Genomic DNA, 26520 nt, shown 5'->3' on the forward strand with positions numbered 1-26520 from the left:
AGTCTATTTTTGCTTATTTGTATGGTTGAATTGGATCATCGAAGGTCAGCAGCAAAGACATTGGGTAGTAAAATAAGATTAAATACAAAGTGAATTTGTGTTATTTAACATTAAATAATTGCAAGTTTGAGCAATATTCTGAGTTTGCATTTCACTGTTTTTATGCACTTTGATGAATACCGAATCTGTTTTTGTGCAAGTGAAATGAGTAAACGCCTGCTCACATTAGTCTAGAAGAACTACAATAACCATCATGCTTTCACCGCGCACAAAGCCTCTGCACTTACTCCAGATTTCTCTCATCATGGGGATAGGGGAGCGGTCATTCACATCAAGAACAAGAACTATAAAGATAACTATATTAGTGTCCAGTGAACGATATTGTTCGGGTTTATTCTAGGGACGTAACGATTACCGGTTTCACGATAAACCACGATAAAATGTACTGACGGTTAGTAAAATCGTTTCAAAATGAACTATCATTAAAACCGCGCGTGATTATCACGATTTTGAAAACTCGCGGTTAATCCTGTCCAGTCAGCGTCAGTCTGTTGCAGGCGCAGCGCGCAAGTGGGGCGATTGTTCAGCCTTCTAAAAGGACCAAATCTGAGGCGTGGTCATATTTTGGCCTTTACAAAAGTCCTGAGAGAAACTTAATCGAAGATGGTCACCCTGTCTGCAGAACATGCCAGAAGAAAATCGCTGTGATAGGGGGAAACGCGTCAAATCTGCAAGGCAAGTGGACTTTGACCTCAATACCAAAACTACGTCTGGTATTACTACCACTCACACTAGCCTCTTTGGCGGTTGAACTTATAGTCTTCTCAAAAGCCATCTGTTATAATCGCGTTGCGCATTATAACCAACCACACGTGTTTCTAATAATCAGAGGCGTTCAGATTAGTCGGAGTTTTGTTCAGAGCGCGCTCTCACTCACTCAAAATGTGCAATGTACGCAGGAGATTCATTCATCATAAAGTGGTTGACTGTTTTTGTTCTATTTCAGCAGCGAAAATAGTTTCAAACAAACACAGCAGAACCTCAGGGCCTCTGATACAGGGAGTGCAGAATTATTAGGCACGTTGATTTTCTGATCATATTTTTTTTCCAGGCACATTTGACCAATTCCAAACCACAGTAATCCAAATAACTACTATTGATTTAGTATTTAATAATGTATAAGTGATATATAATTGTTCATGAAGGCTGGAAATGAAAATCACCTTATATTCAGGTGTGCAGAATTATTAGGCATGTTTTCTTTTACAGATAAATTGAGCCAAAAAAGAGATTTAACTCAGACTGAAAAGTCAAAAAGTATTAAATGCCCATGAGAAGGATGCAATACTAATGCAATACTAGACATTGCAGTTAAGGCATGACCATTGGACAGTGAAATGCTCGTTGGGTCAGCAGGATCTGACAAAAACATGTGGCAGAGAAAAGACACCTGTTAACCGCAAAAGAATTAAGAATTAAGGTGAAGAATTAATGGTGAAACCATCAGGAAGCCTTTAGTCTCCAGCGCCACCATTTTCCAGAGCTGCAACCTACCTGGAGTCTCCAGAAGTGCAAGGTGTCAGGATCTCAGAGACTTCAGTTAGGTAAAGAATCCTAAAAAATGACCCCCACTAGATAAGAATCACAAGCTGAAGTGTTGTAAAATACATGAAGAAGGTTTTTTATAGGCTTTATGGACAGATAGGTTGAGAGTGACTCTTGCAGGACCAGCACCACATCCTCTAGTACCACTGTTTGAAGAATTCATCTTCCAGAATCTGGCAGTACGTTTTTGGGAGTTCATTTTTAGTCCATCTCTGCAAAACGGACTTCAGGATGGACTAAAATGAACTCCCAAAATGTACTGCCAGATTCTGGAAGATGAATTCTTCAAACAGTGGTACTAGAGGATGTGGTGCTGGTCCTTCAAGAGTCACTCTCAACCTATAAAACCTTTAAAGCCTATAAAAAAGCAGTAAAAAAATTAAATACTAAATCAATAGTAGTTATTAGGATTACTGTGGTTTGGAATTGGTCAAATGTGCCTGGAAAAAAAATATAATCAGAAAATCAACGTGCCTAATAATTCTGCACTCCCTGTATAACTGGCATAAAGCTGACGAATTTAGGGACCGTCTCTAAAGTTACAACATTGATATACACGTTTCTAACTTCAATAGCATTTGAAGAGAATTACTTAGTCATAAAACCATCTGTAAAGTGTTCATCTAGGTGTCAGGTATGATGCACACCTTTTGGATTTTTGATATTTAATAAAATAAACTGTCAAAATACTTACTTACACAAAATATGCTAGATTTAAATGCATCATAGCTGATAGACCACTGATGAGTATTGCTTGAGAATATATTTACAGAGATAAGAGATTATATTTACACCACAATATTATTATTTATGCGTTGCTATTGACGACGGCCATTATAAGGAAGGAAATCCCACAGAATAGAATCTAGCTTAAAAAAGTGCATAGAGCTGCTTTATTTATTTGTTTGTTTGTTAATTTTCAAATATAATACTTGTTGAAATGTTTTCAGTGTGTGCATGTTCTTTTTGAACAATTTCATCTCATTTGAAGAAAACCATGATAATATTGATAACCGTGATAATTTGGGTCACTATAATTGTGATGTGAAATTTCCATACCGTTTCATCCCTAATATATTCTAAAACATTTTATTCTTTAAGTCACTTTAAAGGTTCAGTGTTTCGTTTTTAATGAGGATCTATTGACAGAAATGCAATACAACATACATAACTGTTTTCAGTGGTGTGGTGCTCTCTCAGACGACGACATTTTTGTCCTGTGTCGACCACCGTAGCTTCTCTATGTGCTCCGAAAGGGAGGGGGGGGGGGGTGCAATTCACAACCTCACCACTAGATGCCACAGCAGGATGGATTCTGGTTGGCTGACAATGTTTTTATCATTCATCAGCTGGATAAAATCATTCTGAAAGTGATTCCAATGACATTGTTTCTCTATATCGTTATCGCTGTGGTGTGAACGCCGCTATCCTTTAATATTGAGAACGATTTTTAACTATATTATCTTTATAGTCATCACTCTTGGGGTGAACGGGCCTTAACTCGGATTTTTTTATCGTAAAAGTAATGCATTACTTTAAAAAGTAATCCGATTACATAACTGTTACTTGTAATGCGTTACCCCCAACATTTTCTTGCAAAATCTCTTATGATTTCTTGATAAATGTAGCCTTTGTGAGCAGAAGAGACTTCTTTCAAAAACATTTAAAAATCTTACTGACCCCAAACTTTTGAACGTGTGTGTGTGTGTGTGTGAGTAGGGCATAGCAACGTCAAGGTCATGGGTTCAATTCCCAGTGAATGCATGAACTAATGCAAATAAATATATAGGCCTATAATACTAATAACATACAGCTCATCCAAACTTGATTGCGCTCTGTCGTCTGCGTCACACAAGAAGGTGCACAAACTCAAACCACAAAAACTGTGAGGTGTTGCTGCTGGTTTTTAACCAGGACACACTCGCCTTTGCTTTTGTGCAAAGACTTGAAACAAACACTAGATCTACTTCAACCACAAGTGACAGAGCAATAAAACACATCACAAACAAAGCTAGGATTTTCTGTCATTGCAAACACTTCAACTATTCAGATTTTTAAGAGACACCCCTTTATGATGTCTGAATAACTTCAGCTTTCTTCATTACTCTGGTGTGAAATCAGTTCTCAGTGTGTAGAGAACCACATTCACTATCATGTTCCAGAAAGTGCCACCATACCATATTCATTTTCGATTAGTGTATCATTTTAAACCAATGTTTTGATTGTAAAGTGTCTCTGATGTTGTGTTATCTAATGCAACTACATTCAGACACATCAAGTGAGACTTCAAAAGCTGTCTGGGGTCAGTTAAATCAATGCACTTCTGTTCTGGTACTGAATAAATGATGCCAGAGCAGGACTGAGGAGATCAGACTGTGGATCTCCGGCCTGTCTGCGGTTATCAGCCCGATCAGCTCATAAAGCCGCAGCACAACGACACAAACACGCTCATCTGCCCATTAAATCAGCCCCGCGGTCATTCAGAGCCTGTCGGACCTCACGGCTTTAATACGAGACACTCAAACCCGCACAGAGCCTCGCCCCGGCCCGCTTCCCGTCGCGCATCCGCGGCGTCTCTTACCGCTGTCACCGATGATCAGCAGTTTGAAGAGGTGATCGTAGTCGCGGGCCATGCCGGTGGAGTGTGGCTCAAACCCCGCGCCTTCACTTCAGCTTCACGCCTCTCTCCAGCCGAACGCTTGGCTGGAACCCGTCTGACGTCCCGCCCGGATAAGAACGGACAATTTCACCCCGATAGAAGCCAAAAGCAGCGGGTTTGTCGTCGGGGTTTGGCGGTGTCAGCAGTCAGTCGCTCATTACCGGAAACGGCGCTTCCTCCTGCTGCACCAGCGCGGCTACGGACCAATCAGAGCGCGCCGACGCCACATGACGTAACAGGCGTCAACAAGCCCGCGTAGCGATACAAAGGATCAAAAGATGCCAATGGTGTCGCGCTCATTACATTAAATAGGTCAATGACAAATAAGATATAAAAAAATCATTTTTAATTTTTTATATTAAGTAAGGATGTAAAAAAATAATAATAAAACATTAACATTTTCTACACAAATATACTTTATTCCTTGTTATAAATATTTTTCACGTTTTTTCTTGAGGTCACTCCTATTTCTAGCATCGTTATTTATGACGGACACTTATATAAATTGTAATATATGTATATTTGTATTCTATAGTCATTAATGCAAAATGTTGAAGCTTTACCACCCAACCTTAACATGTTAATGTCACTGAAATGTAATGCAGCAAATTCAGAGATTTTAAGTCACACCCTGACAATGTGCCGTTTGAACGTTTTAATGGGTAATTATTAAAAGGGTGTTATATATACAGTAGCAAGAAAACGTGAAAATGTGAATAATTTTAACACAATAAGAGAGATCATACAAAATGCATTATTTTTTATTTAGTACGGTCCCGAATAAGATATTTTACATAAAAGATGTTTACATATAGTGCCGAAGACGAAAAAATAGCCGAATTTATTAAAATGACCCGTTCAAAAGTTTATGAACCATTGATTCTCAATACTGTGTGTCGTTCCCTGATGATCCACGGCTGTGTGTGTGTGTGTGTGTGTGTGTGTGTGTGTGTGTGTGTGTGTGTGTGTGTGTGTGTGTGTGTGTGTGTGTGTGTGTGTGTGTGTTTGTGATGGTCGTTCATGAGTCCACTGTTTGTCCTGATCAGTTTAACCGTCCAGTGTTCATTATAATTACCTTTTATACTACAGTTAAATCGGATCAAACGCATTAATATTCTGAACAGCAGCTATGCTAATTATTTCCCATCTGCTTTTCTGTTGTTATCTCGGGACACTAGTCCCGAGGTAACTAGTTCGTCAGCTCCAGTTTGTATCCAGCCTCTCATGGAGACTTCAGATGCCCCAACACCTGTGATGAGACGACTCGACGCCTGTGATGAGACGACTCGACGCCTGTGATGAGACGACTCGACGCCTGTGAAGAGACGACTCAACGCCAGCGTTGTTATGGCCTAAATTAATACATGATTGATTAACTTTTTATAAGATTTTGCTTTAACATTCTCTTTCTAACATTTTTCAATGTACATTTATGAAATGCACTTTCTGTAAAGCTGCTTTGAAACAATGTGTATTGTGAAAAGCGCTATAGCCTACAAATAAATTTGAATTGAATTGAAATTTTAATTGAATTGTTCATCAGAAAAATCCTCCAGATCCTGCACATTCTTCAGTTTTCCAGCATCTTCTGCATATTTGAGCTATTTATTTGTCTTGTGGACTGTATGTAAACATTTTTCTGTTAGTGGGTGGGATATATTAGGCAGCAAGTGAACACTTTGTCCTCAGAGTTGATGTGTTAGAAGCAGGAAAAATGGGCAAGCGTAAGGATTTGAGTGAGTTTGACAAGGGCCAAATTGTGATGGCTAGACGACTGGGTCAGATCATCTCCAAAACTGCAGCTCTTGTGGGGTGTTCCCGGTCTGCAGTGGTCAGTCTCTATCAAAAGTGCTCCAAGGAAGGAACAGTGGGGAACCGGCCACAGGGTCATGTGCGGCTTACTGATGCACGTGGGGAGCGAAGGCTGGCCCGTGTGGTCCGATCAAACAGACGAGCTACTGGAGCTCAACTCGATCTTGAAGTTAATGCTGGTTCTGATAGAAAGGTGTCAGAATACACAGTGCATCATTTTGTTGTGTTGTTGTGTACCAGTCAGAGTACCCATGCTGACCCCTGTCCACCGCCGAAAGCCCCAACAGTGGCATGTGAGCATCAGAACTGGACCACGGAGCAACGGATGAAGGTGGCCTGGGGCCTGTACCATGATGGTAGTTTAACAAACTCAGGGTTACAGGATTAGTTTCGAGTTGACAAAACCAAACCAATCTATTCAGGCTTTGTTGGTCCCATGATGCTGATCATCCGCTTTCTCTGTCAACTCAGGCTTTGATCCTGAGTTTAGAAGTTTAGCTGTGACATCAGTAGTGAACAGCCAATCACACGCTGTGGATCAGTGAAACTGAGATTCACTTCTCGCGAGAGAAGCAGTGAGATTGATTTCTCTCTTCTACAGAATATTACATGATTGAAAAATATTAAGAATTTAAACACATTTACACAGCAAGAAGAAAAGAGCTGTCTATAAAAGAGTACAACTTAAAGAAAATATTCACTACGTCAATGGAAGTAAATGTTATGAAGTTGGTTTAGTTGATATATAGAGAATTGAGTAATGTAGTAATTTTTTTATAGCTTTGTGTATTGATTTTAAAGCTTATTTGTATGACCTTTGTATAGGCTAATTATATTAATTTCAACTAAGTGCCTTTTAATGATTGATTAACTAAAATGATACATGTGTAATTGATTACGGGTATAATAATTACATAAATGATATCTAAATCATTCAAAATTACTATTATTATAAATAAGCATTGCTAAAAGCCAGACACTTTAGTCTTTAATAGCCATTTGCTATGTAGTGACCTTTAATTTGGAGTAGAAACAGGGGGAGTGACTTTATTGCATCAGAGGTGTGTCACTTTGCTCACAGTTGATTGGTCCAATTTCAGTTTGAGATCTCTTATCCAGAACATAACCTGCCCTGGAGCAGGTTAGCCGTGGAGCGTAAGTTACTATGGAGATGAACACTGCTAAAAGCCAAACCACTTTAATGGTACCTAAAACCCAGTATTAGCACAAACTAAGCTTAAACATTTCTGGCTAGCCAGCTAAACCGGTTTCATGGTATAGGCCCCATGTCTGATGAATCACGTTTTCTTTTACATCACCTGGACTGCCTCAATTTTTTTGAGTTTAGACAACTTATTCAGGTTTACAGTGTATTCACTCTTTTGTTTGCATTTATTTGTGGAATTGCTAATTTTTTAATTCAGAGTGTTCACCCCTAACGCTCAAAATAATTTGTTTGAGTAGAGGCAACTCAAATTAAACAAATCAGTTCAATTACATTAACTAGTATTTAGAACGTTCTTTTTCTTACATGTTAAGTCATCTGAATTGTTTCATTGTTTTTATATGCTATGCTAATGCTATCAAAACATTCTGTAACCAATTAGCAAGTTAGCATTTACTGAATTAGCTAGTTAAAGCTAGTTTCCACGACTACAAATATTTAAGTTGAAATTACATGGTCATTTTAAGTTTAATGTCTGAATTAGCTTACTCAGATATTTCAAGTTGAGCAATTAAAATGTGCAAAATAAAACTCAGTAAGTTCTGCTTAAACTTTACATTTCTTAAATTTGATGAAATGATCACCTCGTTTTTTTTTGTAGTTTTGCCAACTTATTCAAGTTTACAGTGTAGGCTAGTAGTTTTTGCCATGGTATTTTTAAATCCTTGTGTTTTTGTTCATGGTATTCAGCTACAATTAAATGTTTTGCAATACGACAGAATAAAAGTGAAAGTGAAAAAAAGTGGAAGTGACCTGAATTTGTGCTCTGCATTTAACCCATCCAAGTGCACACACACAGCAGGGAACACACACACCCGGAGCAGTGGGCAGCCATATTACTGCGGTGCCCGGAGAGCAGTTGGGGGTTTGGTGCCTTGCTCAAGGGTCTCTCCTCAGTCGTGGTATTGAGGGTGGAGGAGTGCGCTGGTTATTCACTCCCCCCACCGACAACTCCTGCTGGACCTGAGACTCGAACCCACAACCTTTGGGTTAAAAGTCCGACTCTCTAACCATTAGGCCAATGAATGATTGTGACATGTGACATGTGACATGACATGTGAATGATATCCAAGTTTTTTTTACCTTATTGGAATGAAAATTAGGAATCAATAAGAATCCGAATTGTTAAAATTCGAACGATACACAACCCTAATATGCATTCATATTCCATGGCTCCATTACTTGAACTGTAAAAGCACAGACCAGAATCATGTGGGTGAGTTCTCTTGAAAATGAGACTTCAGTGGAGTTTTAATCTTGTGTTATTGTGCATGAAATGGTTAACATTAAAACAAACTAAGATTCATTCTTTAAGTCAAACCGTTTATTAAATCAAGGTTTTCATTTTCTATTTTTTTCATACAACCTTTATTAGTGGACACAGCGCTAACTGGAAAAATCAGCATCACATCCTTTAGGCTGTTAACGGCTCACACATCTCTCTCTCTCTCTCTCACACACACGCACACACACGTTTACAACAGCCGGACACAGCGAGAAACTGCTCACCATCAAAACTAAATAAAAAAGGGAATCAAAACATCAACGTTTGCAAAGAATTGGCACAAATTAATACTCCATCCCTCAGAAGAAAACCAAAAAAATTAAGCACATTTACAAACTACCAGCCAATTAAGGAAAACGTCAATTTTAGATGATGACTTTAGGGGCTCGGCTCAATAAATACTTTCCCATGATGAGGACAGGGGAAGCTAGCGTGAGGAGAGTGTGATGCAGGATCTCTGAGAACATCAGCGGCTACAACGATCCCGAGCAGGGCCGGAGCTGTGGATCATGTGAGGATGGTGTCGTCGATCTCTTCGTTGGAGTCGGGGAGGCCGGAGATCTTCTTCAAGGATCTGCGGTGACATTCTGACAGCAGCTCGTTGCTGGCCGAGTCCAGGATGGCACTGATGCTCTGAAACCAAATCACACAGGCAAACGTCAGTTGAATTGCTGCGCTGTGATTGGTCGCCTTTGGTTTGTTTGGTCAGAGGTTAAAAGACGCTTAATATTCGGTAATATTATTAGCATAGAATTAGATTTGACTGCACTGACACTCGATGAGAACAAAACTTGATCTGAATTGAGCTGGATAATGACCAGTATTGGAGGGGGTCGGTCACACATTAAAAACAACACACATTAAGTAATCGGATTACTTTTTTGATGTAACGAATAAAGTAACGTAAATACTTTTCAGTTTCACTTGCTTAAAAACTGCTGAATTTAAATGATCTTCTCCATAATGTGGTCAGAATATAATAATTAGGGCTGCCACTACCGATAATTTTGGTAATCAAGTAATCGGTCGATTATTTGGATGATAAATCGAGGTGGCAATAAGTAAACAAATAGCCATTAAAATACATATATAATAACAATGAGGCAATAACGTTTGGTTCAAATAAAGTACCAAAAGCAAGTAGTCATATGGTTTTATGGAAATGGAGAAGTACATCATCAAATTCACAAATATTACACCATTTAAACATTACTAAAATACATACTGAGTCACTAAAACAATCTTTGTCAAAGAATACACTTGTTTGTTCACAGTTTGAACGCTCTTGTTTCCATTTGTTTCATTTCAAGATGTGAGGTGAATTATCCACTGTTGCTTTTATTACAACTACGTTACAGAGCTGAGCACTAAATGATATTCAAAGTCACATTACACGCTTTTAACATTAAATAAAGCACAAACATTTCCTGAGATTATGTTTTGTGTTGTTGTTGGCTGGTTAGGACAAAACTCTAATTAACATGGAAAAGATGCCTTTTATCGCGTGCCGTTGCATCACATGTAGTTAGGACACGTTGTAAGATGATTGTTTATATTATAACAAATGCCTGCAGAGGGCGCCAGCATGAACTGGTGATGTTGTTGTTACACTTTACAGCAGATCAAACCCTTATTTAATTTTGGCCAAACGACATTTAACTCAAATGTTCACTTAATCTTTAATATTTGGCCACTTCTTTATGTTAGAAATGCCACTGTAATTTCTTGAACAATAATATGTGGACATATTGGGTTTAAATGGGATCGTGGTTGGCATATTTAGAAACATGCTGATGTATTCTCCTGTGTTGGCGTAGGTTTATCAATGATTTACCTTACAAATCTGATGAAATGGCGCACATTGCGTTCCCAGATGAATGTTATAAGCAACCCAAACTCACAGCATATGCAGAGATGGAGTTTGAGACGCGCTTCACGCATGAATGATAGCAGTCCATGTGGAGCAGAATTTACTGTAAAAGAGCCGTGATGAGATGCATGTAAATAATTAAAGTGAATATAATATTAAACCCACAGGGCATATATTTATTTAACTGACTCACAGCCTTTGTGAATTCACAATAGCACTATCTATGCAGAAGTGTGGTTTTTAAAAGGTTTTAATACATTTGAAACGGTCTAATAAAGCGGTTGATGGATTCTCGTCCGTGGAATGCGCCAGTTATTTTGCCAGTTACTCGACACAGGTAAATTGCAATCGAGTTTTTCTTCTCAGATCGAGTACTCAAATTTAATTGAGGAATTGTGACAGCCCTAATAATAAAGTGAAATGTTGTTTAATGTATTACTGCATACACTTGCAAAAAAAACCCCTGCACGGCCTGGAATAGAGCGAGCTCAGTCAGGTGAGAAAAGTAATGCAGAAGTAATGGAATTAGTTACTTTTTTAAGGGGGCAACACAATACTGTAACAGGGTATATACAGGAATCATGGAGCTCTTTCCATACATTTTAAGACTTCAAGTTTTAACCGGTTACATCGGCGACACTTTAACTTACATTTACTATACATCGATTGAAAGATAGCACAACTGAACAGTCTTAGTTTGTGACAACTCTATCAATGCAACATTATTCAGAAAGGTGGGAACGAAGCACAAGAGAATGGCTAGTTGGTAGAGACGATGATGGGGCAGAGAAATGTGCGATAGAGACCTACATTTTGCATCCCATAGTGGCTTTGTGGCTAGCACATGTGGGACCGGACAGCGTTGATCCCCATCGAGGCTATGCTAATCATCTTCCAACACAGGGCAGTACGCCTCACGGTTATTTCCCCTCAGCCTTGGTTCCAACTCCTTATCCTCCAACCATTTGCATGGAAACTTTCCCCATTAGTCAACGATGTTGTTTAACAACCGGGCATAAAGGGACCTTCACTATCAGGGCTCCACATTTTTTTTACTAGCAACGTTTAAAAGAAATTACAATTTCTTCCTACAATTTATTTTACATTTACAGGGCTCCAGATTAACATTTGAAGGCAGCATTTTCATTCATAATGTCAAGGCCTGTCGCGATTGGTTGATACAATTGACTGCGTCGACGCTGTTAATTAGTCGACGTCAATATTTTTAGTCGACTGGGTAAGTTGGGTATGATATGAAACGGTATTAGTACCGGTACTTTAAAAATGACAGCACTCTAATAAGAGCAGTATTTCTTAATTCTGCGTTGATGTGTGACAGCAGGAGTGAGGACGTGTGTGTGTGTGTGTGCGAGCTCTGCTTCCACTGTTCACTAAACAATGGAAGCAGAACAGTCAAATATATACGCGCAGTTCAGGAAAAAGAAAAGACAGAAAAGTGTGGCGCACATGCCTTTGACTCAGACAGATCGCGTCGCCAGTTTCGCGGATTATTGGGTTGGAATGGTAAAAAATATGTAAAAATGCACATCCTGGCGAGTATTCAGGTAAACACAGTCGGATATATCTTTAGTGAACGTATACAGAGTTGAATGAGAAATCGGGTGTTACAATGAATTTGGTCCGTGCAGCTCTTAAAGGGCCGGACCTAATATTCTGTGTGAAGCAGGGCAGGAACATGTCGACCAAGTGAGTTTTTAGGGTTAATTTAACCCTAAAACAATGAATAGTAAGTTCTGTCATATTATTCAATTACTTTTACAGTTTTTTGCCGTGGTATCGATTCAGTAACTTGTCGGTATTGAGGTATTTTAGTCTGGTATCGTATCAAAGTCATAATTTTGGTATCGTGACAACACTATTATATATAAAAATTATTTGCTGATTTTCTCTTTTTTTGTTATGTTGGTTTACAAATTTGTACCTTTTTACATTTTTACTCTTTTAGTTTTACATTTTTTCAAGGGCTTGTTTACATTTATACTTTTTTATAGTACACTACTGAAGGCCAAAGCTGCAAGATAAATTAAAATGTTTTTAAGTAAAATTGTTGAAAATTATTGTGATAAATTAGACGATAGATAAATCGATAAATTAGTTGATAGATTAATCGATATAAAAGTTGTTAGTGGCAGCCCTAATAATGGCACTACTGTCTTCTGCAGAGCTGCTTTGTAGATGACTCGAATGTTTCATAATTGACACCGTCATAGAACTGAATTGAATCAACATTGACTCGAGCTGAATAATTAACTTCTTCTTTAATGTCTAAAGTAAATGTGACTGCTTTTCCAAGGAAGAAAGAATGCGTGTGTGAGCATTGGCTGACCTGCATGCCCTCCTCTCCCTGGCGCAGTCGCAGCAGGCTGACGAGGGTGTGTTCGCTCTGGGCTCGGACGCTGGTGTTCTTGTCCTTGGTGTTGTCCAGCAGGGCCTTGATGACCGGTTTGACCAGATTGGGCTCTAGAGCGGGAGTCTCCGCCTCCTTACACACCCACCACAGCACGCGCTCCGTCACCAGACGAATGTCGCTCGACTGGTTCTGCAAAGACTGTGGGAGGAGCCACGGCAGAGTAATTTCTGATGTGTGTTTGTGTATGTTCGTAATGGCATACTAAGAAGCATCTTTACAAAAAGCAGAACGTAGCATGTATACTGTAGAAAGTGTGCATTTCCTGTATGGAATATAACAGCTTTCAAATGACAACATTTACTAACACATGATTAAAATCAAAAGCTCACATTTAATGTTCATACTATTCAATGAATCTGAGCAAACATGAACAGTTGTATTTTTAGTGGTGTTACCAACAAAAGTAGTATGCAGTGTAACATGCAAATTTTATCATGGCCCACAACACCCGCAGGCGGTTTATCTCTGGGTATGTTGGTGTCAGACTCACCTTGACGAACTGTGTGATGACGCGTGGCGATACGGCCTCTGTTCCTCCAGTGCGGAGCTGGTGTCTGATCAGGTAACCCATGGCCCTGATGCCGCTGCAGGAGATGGGGATCTGCAGAACACACAGACATCGAAGATAATTACACATCTGCACCAAAGATACACGTCGACCGTGGATTTAGCAACATTTGTGAGGTTCAAGCAATGAACAAATGTTTGAATATTCAAGAGTTTTGACTAGTAGTCGATATAAGCTTCTCTGTTTAGCCGATGTTATGGAAGCGGGACTTTTATTTTGATGGTGCTATATTCAGTTGCCCACTATGACATATTCACGTCATTTTCACTGTGTGGTGTGTAAAATGAGTGATACCTTGTCTTTATTTGAAAAAATATATGATTCAGTGCACACAAACTTACAAGATTACCTGTTGGTGACAGTGTTTACTTCCTTTTTAATTCCTTTTTTTTATTTTTTATTTCTTTATTTGTGAAAAATAGTGCAATATGGTTACATAATCAAAACTTTGCCAATTTAGAGATGTATTTTTTTTAAATTCAGATTTATTTCTAGTTTATTAAATATTAATTCTAATACATATAAAGTGTGTGTGGCTTTATATCGGCCATTGGCCACCCTGCTCTCTAAGATATCGCCATCGGCCATCAAAATAACAATATTGGTTGACCACTACTTTTGACCGTTGCCCTAAACAGATTATAAAATGTGTTTTTGGCCAGAATGACTTTATGCTGATTTTACAGCGGCTCTTACTCTGTCTGCGGTGGCACTAGATAAGACGGCCTCCAGCACAGAGGAGCTGTATTCATCCGTACACAGCTGATCAGGAGCGGACTTCACCGCGATAGCCAGAGCCAAACTGCGGCCATGACGCACCATCCAGTCCACACCAGACACATCCGCTACAGAGACAGAAACAGAAGGTCAATATGATCTGGATTACAGTGCTTTTCTTGACTCAACGCATCCCAAATTACTACCAGGAAGACTGTGCAGGAGATGTGTGTGATCTTACCGAGGACATGCTGCTGTAAGACACTCTTGAGCTCCTCTTCTGACAGGAAGGCACAGAGTTCACCAACACAGCCTGCAGAGGCCATTCTTGTGGCATCCTACACACACACAGAGGTAAGGCTACACTGACACTCTCAGAACCACATCCTGTGTTAGATACTCTTATAAAGACAAAAACACATGCATTCACATTCTCATGTATTTAAGTGTAAAAAAAAAAAGATTAAGTAAATAATCATATAATAACAACATTCATAAATGCATATATATTTAAATATGAATTTTTTTTATTTAGGTAAAAACTTATTAGGTAAAAACTAAAGGTTCCACTTATTAACATTAGTTACCATCATTAAATAATTTATTAATCTTAGTTAATGTCAATTTCAACATTTACTAAAACAAACTTAAAAGTTAATATTATTGGTAACACTGTACAGTAAGGTTTAATTTTTTAATAATTAATTAACCACATTAGTTATGACCTAACGATGAACAATACTTCTACAGCATTTATTAATCTTATTAATGTTAATCTTAACATTTACTAATAGATTTTAAGATCAAAAAAGTGGTGTCTATTGCTGTGTCCAAGTCCTCCTGGGAAGTTGTATTTACTCTTTACATTAGAAAATGAAGAACAAGGAATGAGCATCAGGTGTGTTTTGCTTTTTTTCAAATGATTAATTAATCTATGAAGCCACTGTAAAATGTATCGTATTGTTATATTACAATGCTATCATATTTTGTGCAATTAGCTTATTTTGTTGTAAACAAAAACGCATGACAATATCACAGCTAAATACCATTTAGTATTGTGGTTTTCCACCATGTTTTTCACATGGATATTTTTCTTACACAAACTAATGGCTTTGCTTCAGACGGCCTTCATTAACCCCTGGAGCCGTGTGGATTACTTTTATAATGGATGGATGCACTTATCTGGGCTTCAAATTTTTAAATATGGATATTTTCAATTCGTTTAAAGGGTTAGTTCACCTAAAAATTAAAATTAGCCCATGATTTACTCACCCTCAAGTCATCCGAGGTGTTTATGACATTCTTCTTTCAGACGAATAAAATCTGAGTTATATTAAAAATTTTCTGGCTAATCCAAGCATTATAGTAGCAGTAATAGTTGCTCTGTTTTTGAAGTCCATAAAAAAAATACATCTGTCCATCAAATAACGTGCTCCGCGCGGCTCCTGGGTGTTAATAAAGGCCTTCTGAAGCGAATCGATGCGTTTGTGTAAGAAAATGTTATTTAATTTTTTTCTATGGCTCCGCATCAGCCGTCCCCGCGCCATCACTTCAGGCGAATAAGGTCAAAATACATGCAAAATACCGGCGCGATCATAGATATATACATAGATTCCTCATTAGTGTCTGCGCGGATCGGTCGAATGAGGCATCTACGTATATATATCTTTGATCGCACCAGTATTTTGACCTTATTCGCCAGAAGTTATGGCGCTAGGAATACTAGATGACATTCGTCTGATAAGAGGTAAAAAAATAACAAATACTGTTGGGTTTCTCACAGAAACTGATCGTTTCGTGTCTTAAGACATCAATGTGTCGCCACGAGCCGCATGGTTTAATAAGGATTCGTATGTCTATGAGTTTTTACTCTCATTGCTCTCATACTCTAAAATATCCCCATTGACATGCATTATACGACTATCACACTGCAACGGTTGGAGTTAAAACTCTTAATTTGTGTTCAACTGAAGAAACAAAGACACCTACATCTTGGATGCCCTGGGGGTAAGCAGATAAACATAAAAAAATCGTTTTTGGGTGAACTTTCCCTTTAAAGGACAACTCCGGTGAAAAATGAACCTAGGGGTAATTAACACATGGTTACAGAGTAGATCGTTCTCTGGGATGCGGTTTCATGAAAATCGTTTTATCTCTAAAATCAGATTAGCTTATAACGCGAGTTAATGGGGCACAGAGTAAGTCAAATTAAATCGCTAGTTAATACCACTAACAAGGCTCAAAATAGCCTCACACTAACACGGTAGCATAATGAGGGTCCCTACATGCAAACCGAAGCATTGAGAACTTTGTAAGTGTACAAACAGTTTAATAAGAAGATAATTTATAAAGACAGTACATTACGCGTATACAGACAGGAGCCATCTTGGAAAACAGTCTCGACGAGTCGAGCCACGAACGCTGTGCTAAGTGAGCTGGTCGATAGGAATTATCGCAGCTTAGCACAGCGTTCGTGGCTCGACTTGTCGAGACTGACCCTTTAAGAAACCTTTATTAACCCCCGGAGCTGTGTGGAGCACTTTTATAATGATAGATGCACTTTTTTGGCCTTCAAAAACTTGTTATTCAATTCCATTAATAAATCTGGGAGTAATTATTTATTATAACTTTGTGTTCGTCTGAATTTTTTTTAAAGTCATATACACCTAGGATGGCTTATGGGCGACTAAATGATGGCATAATTAAAATTTTAGGTGAACTAACCCTTTAACAAATTAGGCTTTTTTTAAATGATTTTATAAACTCTCAAGTAAAACATAATAATAATAATGTTACATTTATATAGCGCTTTTCTAGTCAAAGCGCTTTACATATAGAAGGGGGGGATCTCCTCAACCACCACCAATGTGCAGCACCACCTGGATGATGCGACCGCAGCCATATTGCGCCAGAACGCCCACCACACACCAGCTGATTGGTGGAGAGGAGACAGAGTGATGAAGCCAATCAGGATAGGGGGATGATTAGGAGGCCATGATGGACAGAGGCCAATGGGCAAATTTGGCCAGGACCCGCACAGACCACAGGGTGAGCACCCCCTGCTGGACTCACAAAAAACAAAAGCAATACTTGCTGTACCTCATCATGTCCCAACATGCCCAGCAGTGTGGTGGTGATGTTCTTCCTGATACTGGGGTCGACCTTTGCCCCTGCACCCTGGATGACGAAGCGTAGGGCCTGTAGCATGGTCTCCCTGCAGCATGAACAATAACAGAGTGACGGACAAGCACAAACAACGGTTTTACACTTGATAAACATTAACATGTAACAGTAGAGTATTAGCAATTGTTATGCTGTAACAGGCCGTTTTCATCCTACCTGACTCCAGAGTCCTCTGCGTTGCGTATGGCCGCCAGCTGTTCGGTGAACAGTGGATCTACTTTAGAGTGTATGGCGACCAGCTGACCCAGAGCCTCTGCCGCCCGCAGCCTCACCGCCCGGCTGGAGTCCTGAAGAGCCTTGAGGAAGGTGGTCTGGAGCTGCGGCAGGAAGGGTTTCAGAGCGATGCCCACCTGCACGGCACAGAGAAGACACAGTAATTATGAGTGTGAACGAAGGCTCTGCATCATCATAAGGACAGAGGCATGATGGACACTGACTTTGGCCAGCAGTAGAGTGAGAGTCTCGAGCAGAGCGGTTTTCACAGTCCAAGCGAAGCGGTCTCCTAGGATACGGATGAGCGGTCCAGTGATGTTGACCACAGAGGGCCGGAGCGCCTCCGCTGATGTCAGTTTAATGACTCCTCCCAATGCACGAGCCGCCTCCTCCTTCTGCTCCGGACTTCCTGTCAGCACGCCTTCCCTCAGCACGGGGAGAATGCACGTCACTCCCTGAAGAAAAACATATGTTGAGTAGAGAGCATACAACATATCATATTTATATACTATTATAATATTTTCAATGAACTGAGTTTTTCATTATAGTTTAGTCATTTTGTTCTGTGCTTTTTAAAGCTTTTTTATTACCGTTTTAGTCATTTTTAAGGAAGCTTTTTTTCTGCAATGGAATTGCGAGATTTAAACTTGCAATTGTGATTGACATTTTTACTTTTTATTCAATAAACTTTAGCACTTCAAATGTAACTTATAAGTATTAGATTAGAAACTTTATTTCAATTAATGCAAATGGTTTTAATAGTTTTAGTTAACAATAGCAATGCTCTTTCATATTATACATACTCCAGTATGCTAGTACTACAACAACCTTTAAAAATAGTATATATATAAGTGTGTGCAATATGTAGTAGTTTGTTAGAGTGTTATCAAATGACATCACTATGTTTAACTCAGTGAGTGGCATTCAGTTGTAACAATTGTTTTTTTGCACTTTTATTCTAATTTGGGAAGCACTTTATTTTACAGCCCTGGGGGCGTATTACAGAAACATCTTAACTTTAGAATCCTATCTTATCGGTTTGGTAACCATGGCAATTTCAGTTAGGCCCGCATTTATGACAAAGGCTATTACAGAATGACAGTTCTTAAATGCATAATGCATAATCTTAACTATGGATAGGAAACGGGTATTACAGAAGCATCCTAACTGGACAAAAAAATCCTAAAAGCTGTCTCAACTTTAGGACAACCCCACTGGTGTCCTAGCTTCAAACCTTTTTGAAATCCAACGGTAAAAATCACAGTACAAAAGCCTTTTTCGAGAGAGTGTTACATTTATTAATTATATAAGATGAAGAGCAGCGAAGTTTAATGGTGGAGATACTTTTGGAGGACCCAGAGGATGTGCTGTGCTTTGATAATAAAATGCTTGTAAATAATTACAGACTCCCACGACACATGATTCTGCAGTTAGTTGACGAATTACAACCAACATTACAAGCCATCACGGAGCATTACCGGTCGTTCTTCACTGGCATAAAGTTTGACGCTGGACGTTAGATATTCGCAAATTTAAGGACCGTCTCTAAAGTTACATACGACATTGGTACCTACACATTTCTAACTTCAACAGCATTTGAACAGAATATGTAAAATGTTTGCATCATAGCGGACACCTAGATGAACACTTTACAGTTGGTTTTGATACTGTAAGTCATTCCGTTCGAATGCTATTGAAGTTAGAAATGTGTAGGTACCAATGTCGTATATGTAACTTTATAGACAGTCCCTAAATTTGCGCATATCGAACGTCTAATTAACGTCAAACCAACTTTATGCCAGTTCATTCTTGAAGTGACTAACGCCTTTGAAAAAAGGCGATTTATAAAACAGGCTTTAACTTTTCAACGGAGTTTATCAAAATTAAAATTTCTGCCGCACTGGAATTAAAAGCACGCCGTTGTTTCTCCATTTTGATTTTAGATTTACCTGAGAAGCAGTTTGCGCATTGCTGGTTGCTTGGTAACAGACCTGACAGTTGATTACCGAACTCGATGGAGCGGTTTAAGATTTCCTAACTACAAATAAAATGAGATTTTGTAAGATAGGATAAGAATCCTAAATCAAGTTAAGATTTGCATCTGTAATACGAAATTGTGAAAAATAAGTTAAGACCTAAGATAGAAAGTTTCTGTAATACGCCCCCTGTTCCGCATGTACATACTATGTACTTATAGTGATAACAATAACTTAGTCCTACCCTACACATAACCTTAATGTAGTTGCCTTATATTACCCAGCACTTTCTTAGGTAAGGCAGTGTGTCATTCTAAAAACTTTAAATTTGATTATGTGCCATCGGAGACGATATGTGCCAACCTTTGCGCTGTAGTTTGACTGTCTAAGCGTTGCTCACCTTCTTGGGCAGACAGAAGCCAGGTAAGTGTTGACCTTTGACCTCAGCGGCAGCAGAGCGGATGTCCCTGTGCAGGTCATCGATCATGGACAGCTGGCTGGCAGCATCCAGTTTCTGCACAAACACGCACAGTTTTTTATTCACAACTCCAAACACAATAAAACTGAGAAATGCAGAAACCAGACAAAGATAGCAGTCATATTTCATCACATTTCCCATATAATCATAGTAGTAGCAAAAGTTATGTAATTAATAAAAGAGGAAGAAGTCACATTTATATGATCAAAAATACAGTAAAATCTGAAATATTACAATTTCAAATAACTGATTTCTATGTGAATATATTTTAAAGTGTAATTCCCGTGATCAAAGCTGAATTTTCAGCATCATTACTCCAGTCTTCAGTGTCAGAATGTGGAAACCGTGAAACATTTTCAGATTCTTTGATGAATAGAAAGAACATAATTTAACATTTGAATATAAAATAAATTCAAGGGCTTCAGTGAGGTCAAATGGATTAAGTGAAACCGTCTGAAGTTATTTACAGAAATTAATCAAGCTTATCTTTTGCTAGTTGATATCAGAGACCAGTCTCATACTACAGGTCAAGAATCATCAAACTAATCTACTTGTGTCTTGCGACTGGATCGTATGAGATGATAATACCAGGTACAAACAAGGCCTTTGAGAAGATCTGCCTGGATGAAGGGTTCATTTACCTTAGTGATGGAGTTGATGGTTTCCCAGCTCTGGCTGAGCACTTCTGGGTTGGAGTCGTTCATGAGCCGCATGAGGCCGGACAGCAGCGTGCGTGTGTGAGCGCTGTAGTCCAGTCGTGTTCGCGAGAAGTAGCCGTTGAGGATGGTGACGGACGCCTGTCTCAGCCCAGCATCTGCTCCTCGCGTGGCCTCCAGGAGATCGTCAATGATGATTCTCTGGCCGACTTCATCCTCCACAGAGAGGATCACAGTCTGACAGTTGCTCAGCTCCTGTAAAACACACATTTACACCATCAACCTATTCTCATCATTCCTCTCTTCTCATCATTCCATCAGTCATCATTTCCCTTTCAGAAAGAGTTGTTGGATCAGTGTGAATGATTGACTGTGGCGCTCACCTGCAGACACTCCTCTGAGCCCAGCTTGCCTTTGAGAGAGGAGAGCAGCGCGGGCAGAATCACCCCGAGGTGGCGCGTCAGAGCGTCTCCCGCCACCGCTGACAGGAAGGCGAGAACACGCGTGTTTACAGGAGGAGCCGTCAGCTATAAAGGATCAAAATAAACCATTAAACAACACTATCTGGAATAGAATCCAAATTTAACAGTTAAGCAAGCCTTAGCCTGAGACAAAACGCCCACAGATCCAATGCAGACTGCACACAAAAATGGCTCAGCAGTTTTCTCAATGCAGCAAACTCCAATCTGATTGGCTGATTTCCCCAAAACTGAGTCAAGTTGGTGTTTCAAAGCAGCTTTATAGAAAATCATGATGTTAATGTTTATATCTCAATATCTCCATGCCTTATTTTTGCATTTAGCAGATTGGAGCCGGGTGATAATATGGTTACATTTTGCTACAAAATAAAAAAATCAGGTAGGTGAGATTTGCTATAGTATACATCGCTTTACGTTAGTGTACTCTATATATGCAGGAAAAGCAGGAGTAACAATATTTATGTTTTGATGATATAAATCAAGCAGTTGAGATTTACTATATAGTAAACAAACTGCTTAATGTCCTGTATGTATCCGGGTAAGGTTGGATATTCATACAGTAGTAGTAGAATTCGTTATTAATTATTAACTTGTTAATACAAATTTTAATTGTGTGGCGATACTAAATGAACATGGTGAACACGGAAACTAAGCTGCATTTAAGGGGTATTGGGTGGATATAATGAACAAATTTATTGCGATCAAATCTTTGAAATATCTTAGTTTACACTGAGACATTTAGCAACAAGTAAACAAATGTTGTAAATAAATCACATTAAACCCCCTAAAACTGTGTTTGGTAGGGGTGTGAATCGCCACTGGTCTCACGATTCGACTCAATTATGATTATCAAGTCAACGATTCGATTCGATCTGATATCATGATGCGAATCCTCAATTTTCAATATTACTGCACACGGCTAAATTTGAGTCAATGAATGCAAGCAGTCAGATATATGAACTCCCTTTTTGTTTTATCTGATCCAAGAAAGTACACTTCCTGAATGTAGCAAACATCAAACACAACTTAAGTCTGAACACAGCAGACGACAGGAGCATTTAGAACTAACAAACAATAGTAAATACTAAAAGCACATCAAACTGTCAAGTAGTCTTCTTCATTTAAAATAATGCTCACACACACGCTCACACAGGCTGTACATGTTAAAATAGTGGGTGCATTTTTTTATTACTCGCTTGTGTTTCGCCTCCCTCTGCCATTTTACGCTAGCGTGAGAAGCATGTTTGTGATAGTAGGAGAGTAGGCTATAATCGATTATGGCCCATTACTGCATCGATGCAGAATTGTCCACATCACGATGCGACGATTAACTTCAACACCCCTAGTGTTTGATCACTTCAATTGTCAGTGAGATGGTCTCTTCCTGTCTAAGAGGGCGGATCTTGGCCAGAATACCCTTCTTTTATAAAGTTAGTCAAAGCCTGTATAAACAAGTCTATAAATTATAGGGTTTATGCACAGATGAGTTCAAAGAGGCCACTAGGAAAGAGAAATCACCTTGGGAACCAGATAAGGCAAGACTGACCGACTCTTCACAGCCATGACCTGTTTCAATCCATCCAACGCAAACTCTGACGTCTCTTCGTCCTCCTGCAACAAAAAGCAAGTACATTTCAGTGCTTTTCACAAAACACACATGCTTGGGTGGATAGAAACTGAAAACTAGGGTTATAGTTTTATGTTTTTTTTTAAAGAGATGAATACATGTATTCAGGAAGGATGCATTAAATGAATCAAAAGTCACAGAAAAGGCATTTTTAATGTTATAAAAAATCTATTTCAAATAAATGCAGTTCTTTTGAACCTTCTATTCATCAAAGAACCCTGAAGAATCCACAAAAAAATATGTTTCTTGAGCAGCAAATCCTCATATTAGAATGATTTCTGAAGGATCATGTGACACTGAAGACTGGAGTAATGATGCTGAAAATCCAGCTTTGATCACAGAAATGAATTACACTTTAAAAAAAGCTATTTTAAATTGTAGTAATATTTCCCAATATGACAGATTTTACTGTATTTTTGATCAAATAAATGCAGCCTTGGTGAGCAGAAGAGACTTCTTTTAAAGACATTTTTAAAAATTATCTTTAAACATTACCACTGATTTTTATTTATTTATTTTCCCTGCAATAGAAGGTAAAGGCGGGGATTGTGGGTAGGCGGCAGTACCAGTTGTCTGAGCAGTGCAGGCAGGATGTCGTCGAGGGCCTGGTGGCCGATGGTGGCGTGGAGCTGCTCGAAGGTTTTGGCAGCCGCTTCACGGACCTCCTCCAGAGGATCACACAGGGCCTTCCTCACGGTGGGAACCAGAGACTCGGAGAACACCAGAACCTGACACACAAACACCAGGGATATGATCCATGACATGACAAAACAAAATGAACCTAAATGAATTATTCTATCTTCTGCAACTCACTGCATCTTTGCTGGTGGACTTCATGATCTCGCTGAGGCCGATACACACGCCCTGCCTCTCGTCGCTCTTATCCGAGCGCAGGCCCTCCTCCAGGATGGGAATGATCTCAGGCAGGATCTTCTCACCCAGTTTCCTCACCAGGTCACCCAGAGTACGAGCGGCGATCTGGAGCAGGCCAGACGGGAAACACAGACCATTAACTTCAACAACACAAGCAAGGCATATTCATCAAAATCTATCAATCGCACAATGATGATAAACACACACTTATTCCCAAATTACATAAAAGTCCTACATTACGGTATTTATTCATAAAAAAATATATATATTCCCACCCTCCATATTAATAATAATAAATATGGCAAAATAATATGCATTATTACAGCACAATGTGGATAATGCTAAATACACATTGATTTCCAAACTACATAAGTCCTACTACAATTTAATACTGCATTTTATTAATAAAAAAATAAAAAACTAGAGCGCATCCACCCTCCAAATAGATAATAATAATTTAAAAAATGATGACATAATTATGGCAAAATAATCAGCATTATTACAACACAATGCGGCACAAAACTAGTATTTTGTTCATAAATAAAAATTTGACCAAAAATAATAAATAAATACAAAAAAAAAAAAAAAAAAAATTATGACAATGCGGATAATGCTAAATGCATATTGATTTCTAAATAACATAAAAATCCCACTATAATTAATATTTTATTAATAAAAAATATTAAAATAAAAATAAAAATCTAGACCAAAAAAAAAGGCATAATTATGGAATAGTAATCTGCATTATTACATCACAATATGATAATGCTAAATACACATTGATTTCCAAATGACATAAAATACTTACTAGTATTTTGTTTGAACAAATATTTAAAAATTTGACAAAAATTAATAAATAGATAAATACAAAAATAATACTAAAATAAAAAACACTACGTCACAATGTGGATAATGATAAATACATATTGATCTCTAAATAACATAATAGTCCTACTATAATTCATGATATTTTATTCATCAAAAATAACAATAAATAAATTAATAAATAAAAAAAATTTGACCAAAAAAAAAAGTATAAAAAAATTGTGATAATAATCTGGATTATTGCATCACAAAGTAGATAATACTAAATACACATTGATTTCCAAATTATATAAAAGTCCTACATTATGGTATTTTATTCATTAAAAAAAATTATAACAATTATGGAGACCAAAATCAATTAATCAAAAAAAAATACCAATAAAACTCTTTTAATTACAAAAAAAAACATTGCAGCACAATGCATATGAATGTAAATAAACATTGATTTCCAAACTACATCAAAGTCCCACTACAATTTATTACGGTATTTTTTTTCCCATCAAAATTTAAAAAGGTATGTATAAATAAATAAATAAATATAATTACGCCACAATGTGTATGATGCTAATAATATAAAACTCCAACTCTACTACAACTCTGATGCAATTGAATGGAAACCAACTTCCAAACGCCACAGATGCATGTGTTTCAGAGTAAGAATGGGCTGTACCGTTCTCTTGTCCGGGCAGGTGGAGGCCAGGAAGCCCAGCAGCAGCGTGAAGAGGGTGGGCAGGATTTCTCGTAGCGTGCGTGGCGTGTTGGACACCACGATCTTCCACACGTGGAGAGACGCCTGCCTCACCACCAGCTGTGTGTCTGAGCGGCCCATGTAGAGCCCAGAAAGCACACGGTTCCTTCTCTCTGCGCCCAGCGCTCCAATGATGGCCTGGGGAAAGTCATTAAAAATACAACATTTACACACACTGTTTTCCTAGAACATGCAGACAACAGGAAATGAGAGATGTACTTTTGTATTCTAAAGAAAGCACAGCTGTCCCGAATGCCATGAATCCAGGGGCTCATTACGCGTTACCTTATTTGACTGGGCCGTGCCAAAATTGTCATCCTCTGATGCCGTCTCTGTTGTCATCTTTCCAGATACCCCGGAGATATGGAACAGCAGGTCTCCTAGCAACTGCACCGAGCTGAATCTAAGAAAACACAAACCCTCAGCAACAGTCTCAACTTATGAACAGATGGAGGGGCCGTTTAAAGTGTGTGTGCGGTACCTGATCCTCCAGAGGTCGTCGAACAGGCCCTGCTCCAGCTCTGGCAGCAGTAAAGCGATGGCCGTCTCGGCGTACATGCTGATGATGCGCTGGCCCGCACGCAGGGCCGTATCTCGCACGTACTCGTTCTCATCGGCCAGAGCCTGAACACACACACACACACAGAGTTAATCAAACAGACCAGCTTATCAACAACTAGATGAGAACAATATTCCTGTATTAAACAAGCAATAAAAAACAGTGAGAGATGAAAAAGCATGCACAGAGTTATGATGAATTTGAGTGGGAAATAAGAAACAAACCTAATGCCATCCTTTGAGATTGTAACTTTGACTGAATTGTGAAAGTTAGTCTAGGATATTATTGGTTGATATTTTTCCCACACACACTGCCTTGTTCAAGTCAATAAATGATTGTGTTATTGCACAATAACCAGCAAAACTTCTATTAAAAAAAGTCTATTAGGAAAATAAATATATAAATATTAATTTTCTGAAATATTATGAAACTAAACATTAATTAATTATTTTAATAACAAAATAAATATTGTTAAATATTAAATTCTTAATAATAAATGTATATTATTATTTATATTAATATATAAATATAATTTAGGAAAATAAGATTAATTGCTTTAATAATAATTTAATACTAAGAAAATATCTTAATATTTATTTTCTTAAATATTATGAACATAAATATTAATTCATTATTTTAATAATTTATTTTTTAGAAAATAAATCTATGTATTTTCTTAATTTAAATATGAATTACTTAAATTATTATTATTACTATCAAGTAATTAATGT

The 26520-nt window shown here is 38.3% G+C and overlaps 2 protein-coding genes across 2 annotated transcripts in view; both read right to left on the bottom strand.

The window, feature by feature from the left end:
* The window catches only part of rab35b (RAB35, member RAS oncogene family b), a 761740-nt gene extending 757290 nt beyond the window's left edge, over positions 1-4450 (bottom strand). Inside the window, exon 1 of the mRNA XM_079826491.1 lies at positions 4187-4450. Coding sequence (XP_079682617.1) covers positions 4187-4238 — 52 coding nt within the window. The 5' untranslated portion in view covers positions 4239-4450. The remainder of the gene's footprint in view (positions 1-4186) is intronic.
* Positions 4451-8603: 4153 nt separating this feature from the next.
* gcn1 (GCN1 activator of EIF2AK4) overlaps positions 8604-26520 on the bottom strand; it is a 66054-nt gene continuing 48137 nt past the window's right edge. The window contains exons 42-58 of the mRNA XM_079827347.1: positions 25712-25854; positions 25516-25633; positions 25153-25368; positions 23598-23762; positions 23351-23512; positions 22676-22768; positions 21062-21205; positions 20664-20933; positions 19945-20058; positions 17793-18023; positions 17512-17705; positions 17272-17386; positions 14414-14510; positions 14152-14300; positions 13378-13488; positions 12804-13025; positions 8604-9219 (exon numbers count right to left, since the gene is read on the bottom strand). Of these exons, the coding sequence (XP_079683473.1) occupies positions 9094-9219; positions 12804-13025; positions 13378-13488; positions 14152-14300; positions 14414-14510; positions 17272-17386; positions 17512-17705; positions 17793-18023; positions 19945-20058; positions 20664-20933; positions 21062-21205; positions 22676-22768; positions 23351-23512; positions 23598-23762; positions 25153-25368; positions 25516-25633; positions 25712-25854 (2670 nt within the window). The 3' untranslated portion in view covers positions 8604-9093. The remainder of the gene's footprint in view (positions 9220-12803; positions 13026-13377; positions 13489-14151; positions 14301-14413; positions 14511-17271; positions 17387-17511; positions 17706-17792; positions 18024-19944; positions 20059-20663; positions 20934-21061; positions 21206-22675; positions 22769-23350; positions 23513-23597; positions 23763-25152; positions 25369-25515; positions 25634-25711; positions 25855-26520) is intronic.

The sequence above is a fragment of the Gobio gobio genome, assembly GCF_949357685.1.
Source record: "Gobio gobio genome assembly, chromosome: 10".
NCBI lineage: Eukaryota > Metazoa > Chordata > Actinopteri > Cypriniformes > Gobionidae > Gobio > Gobio gobio.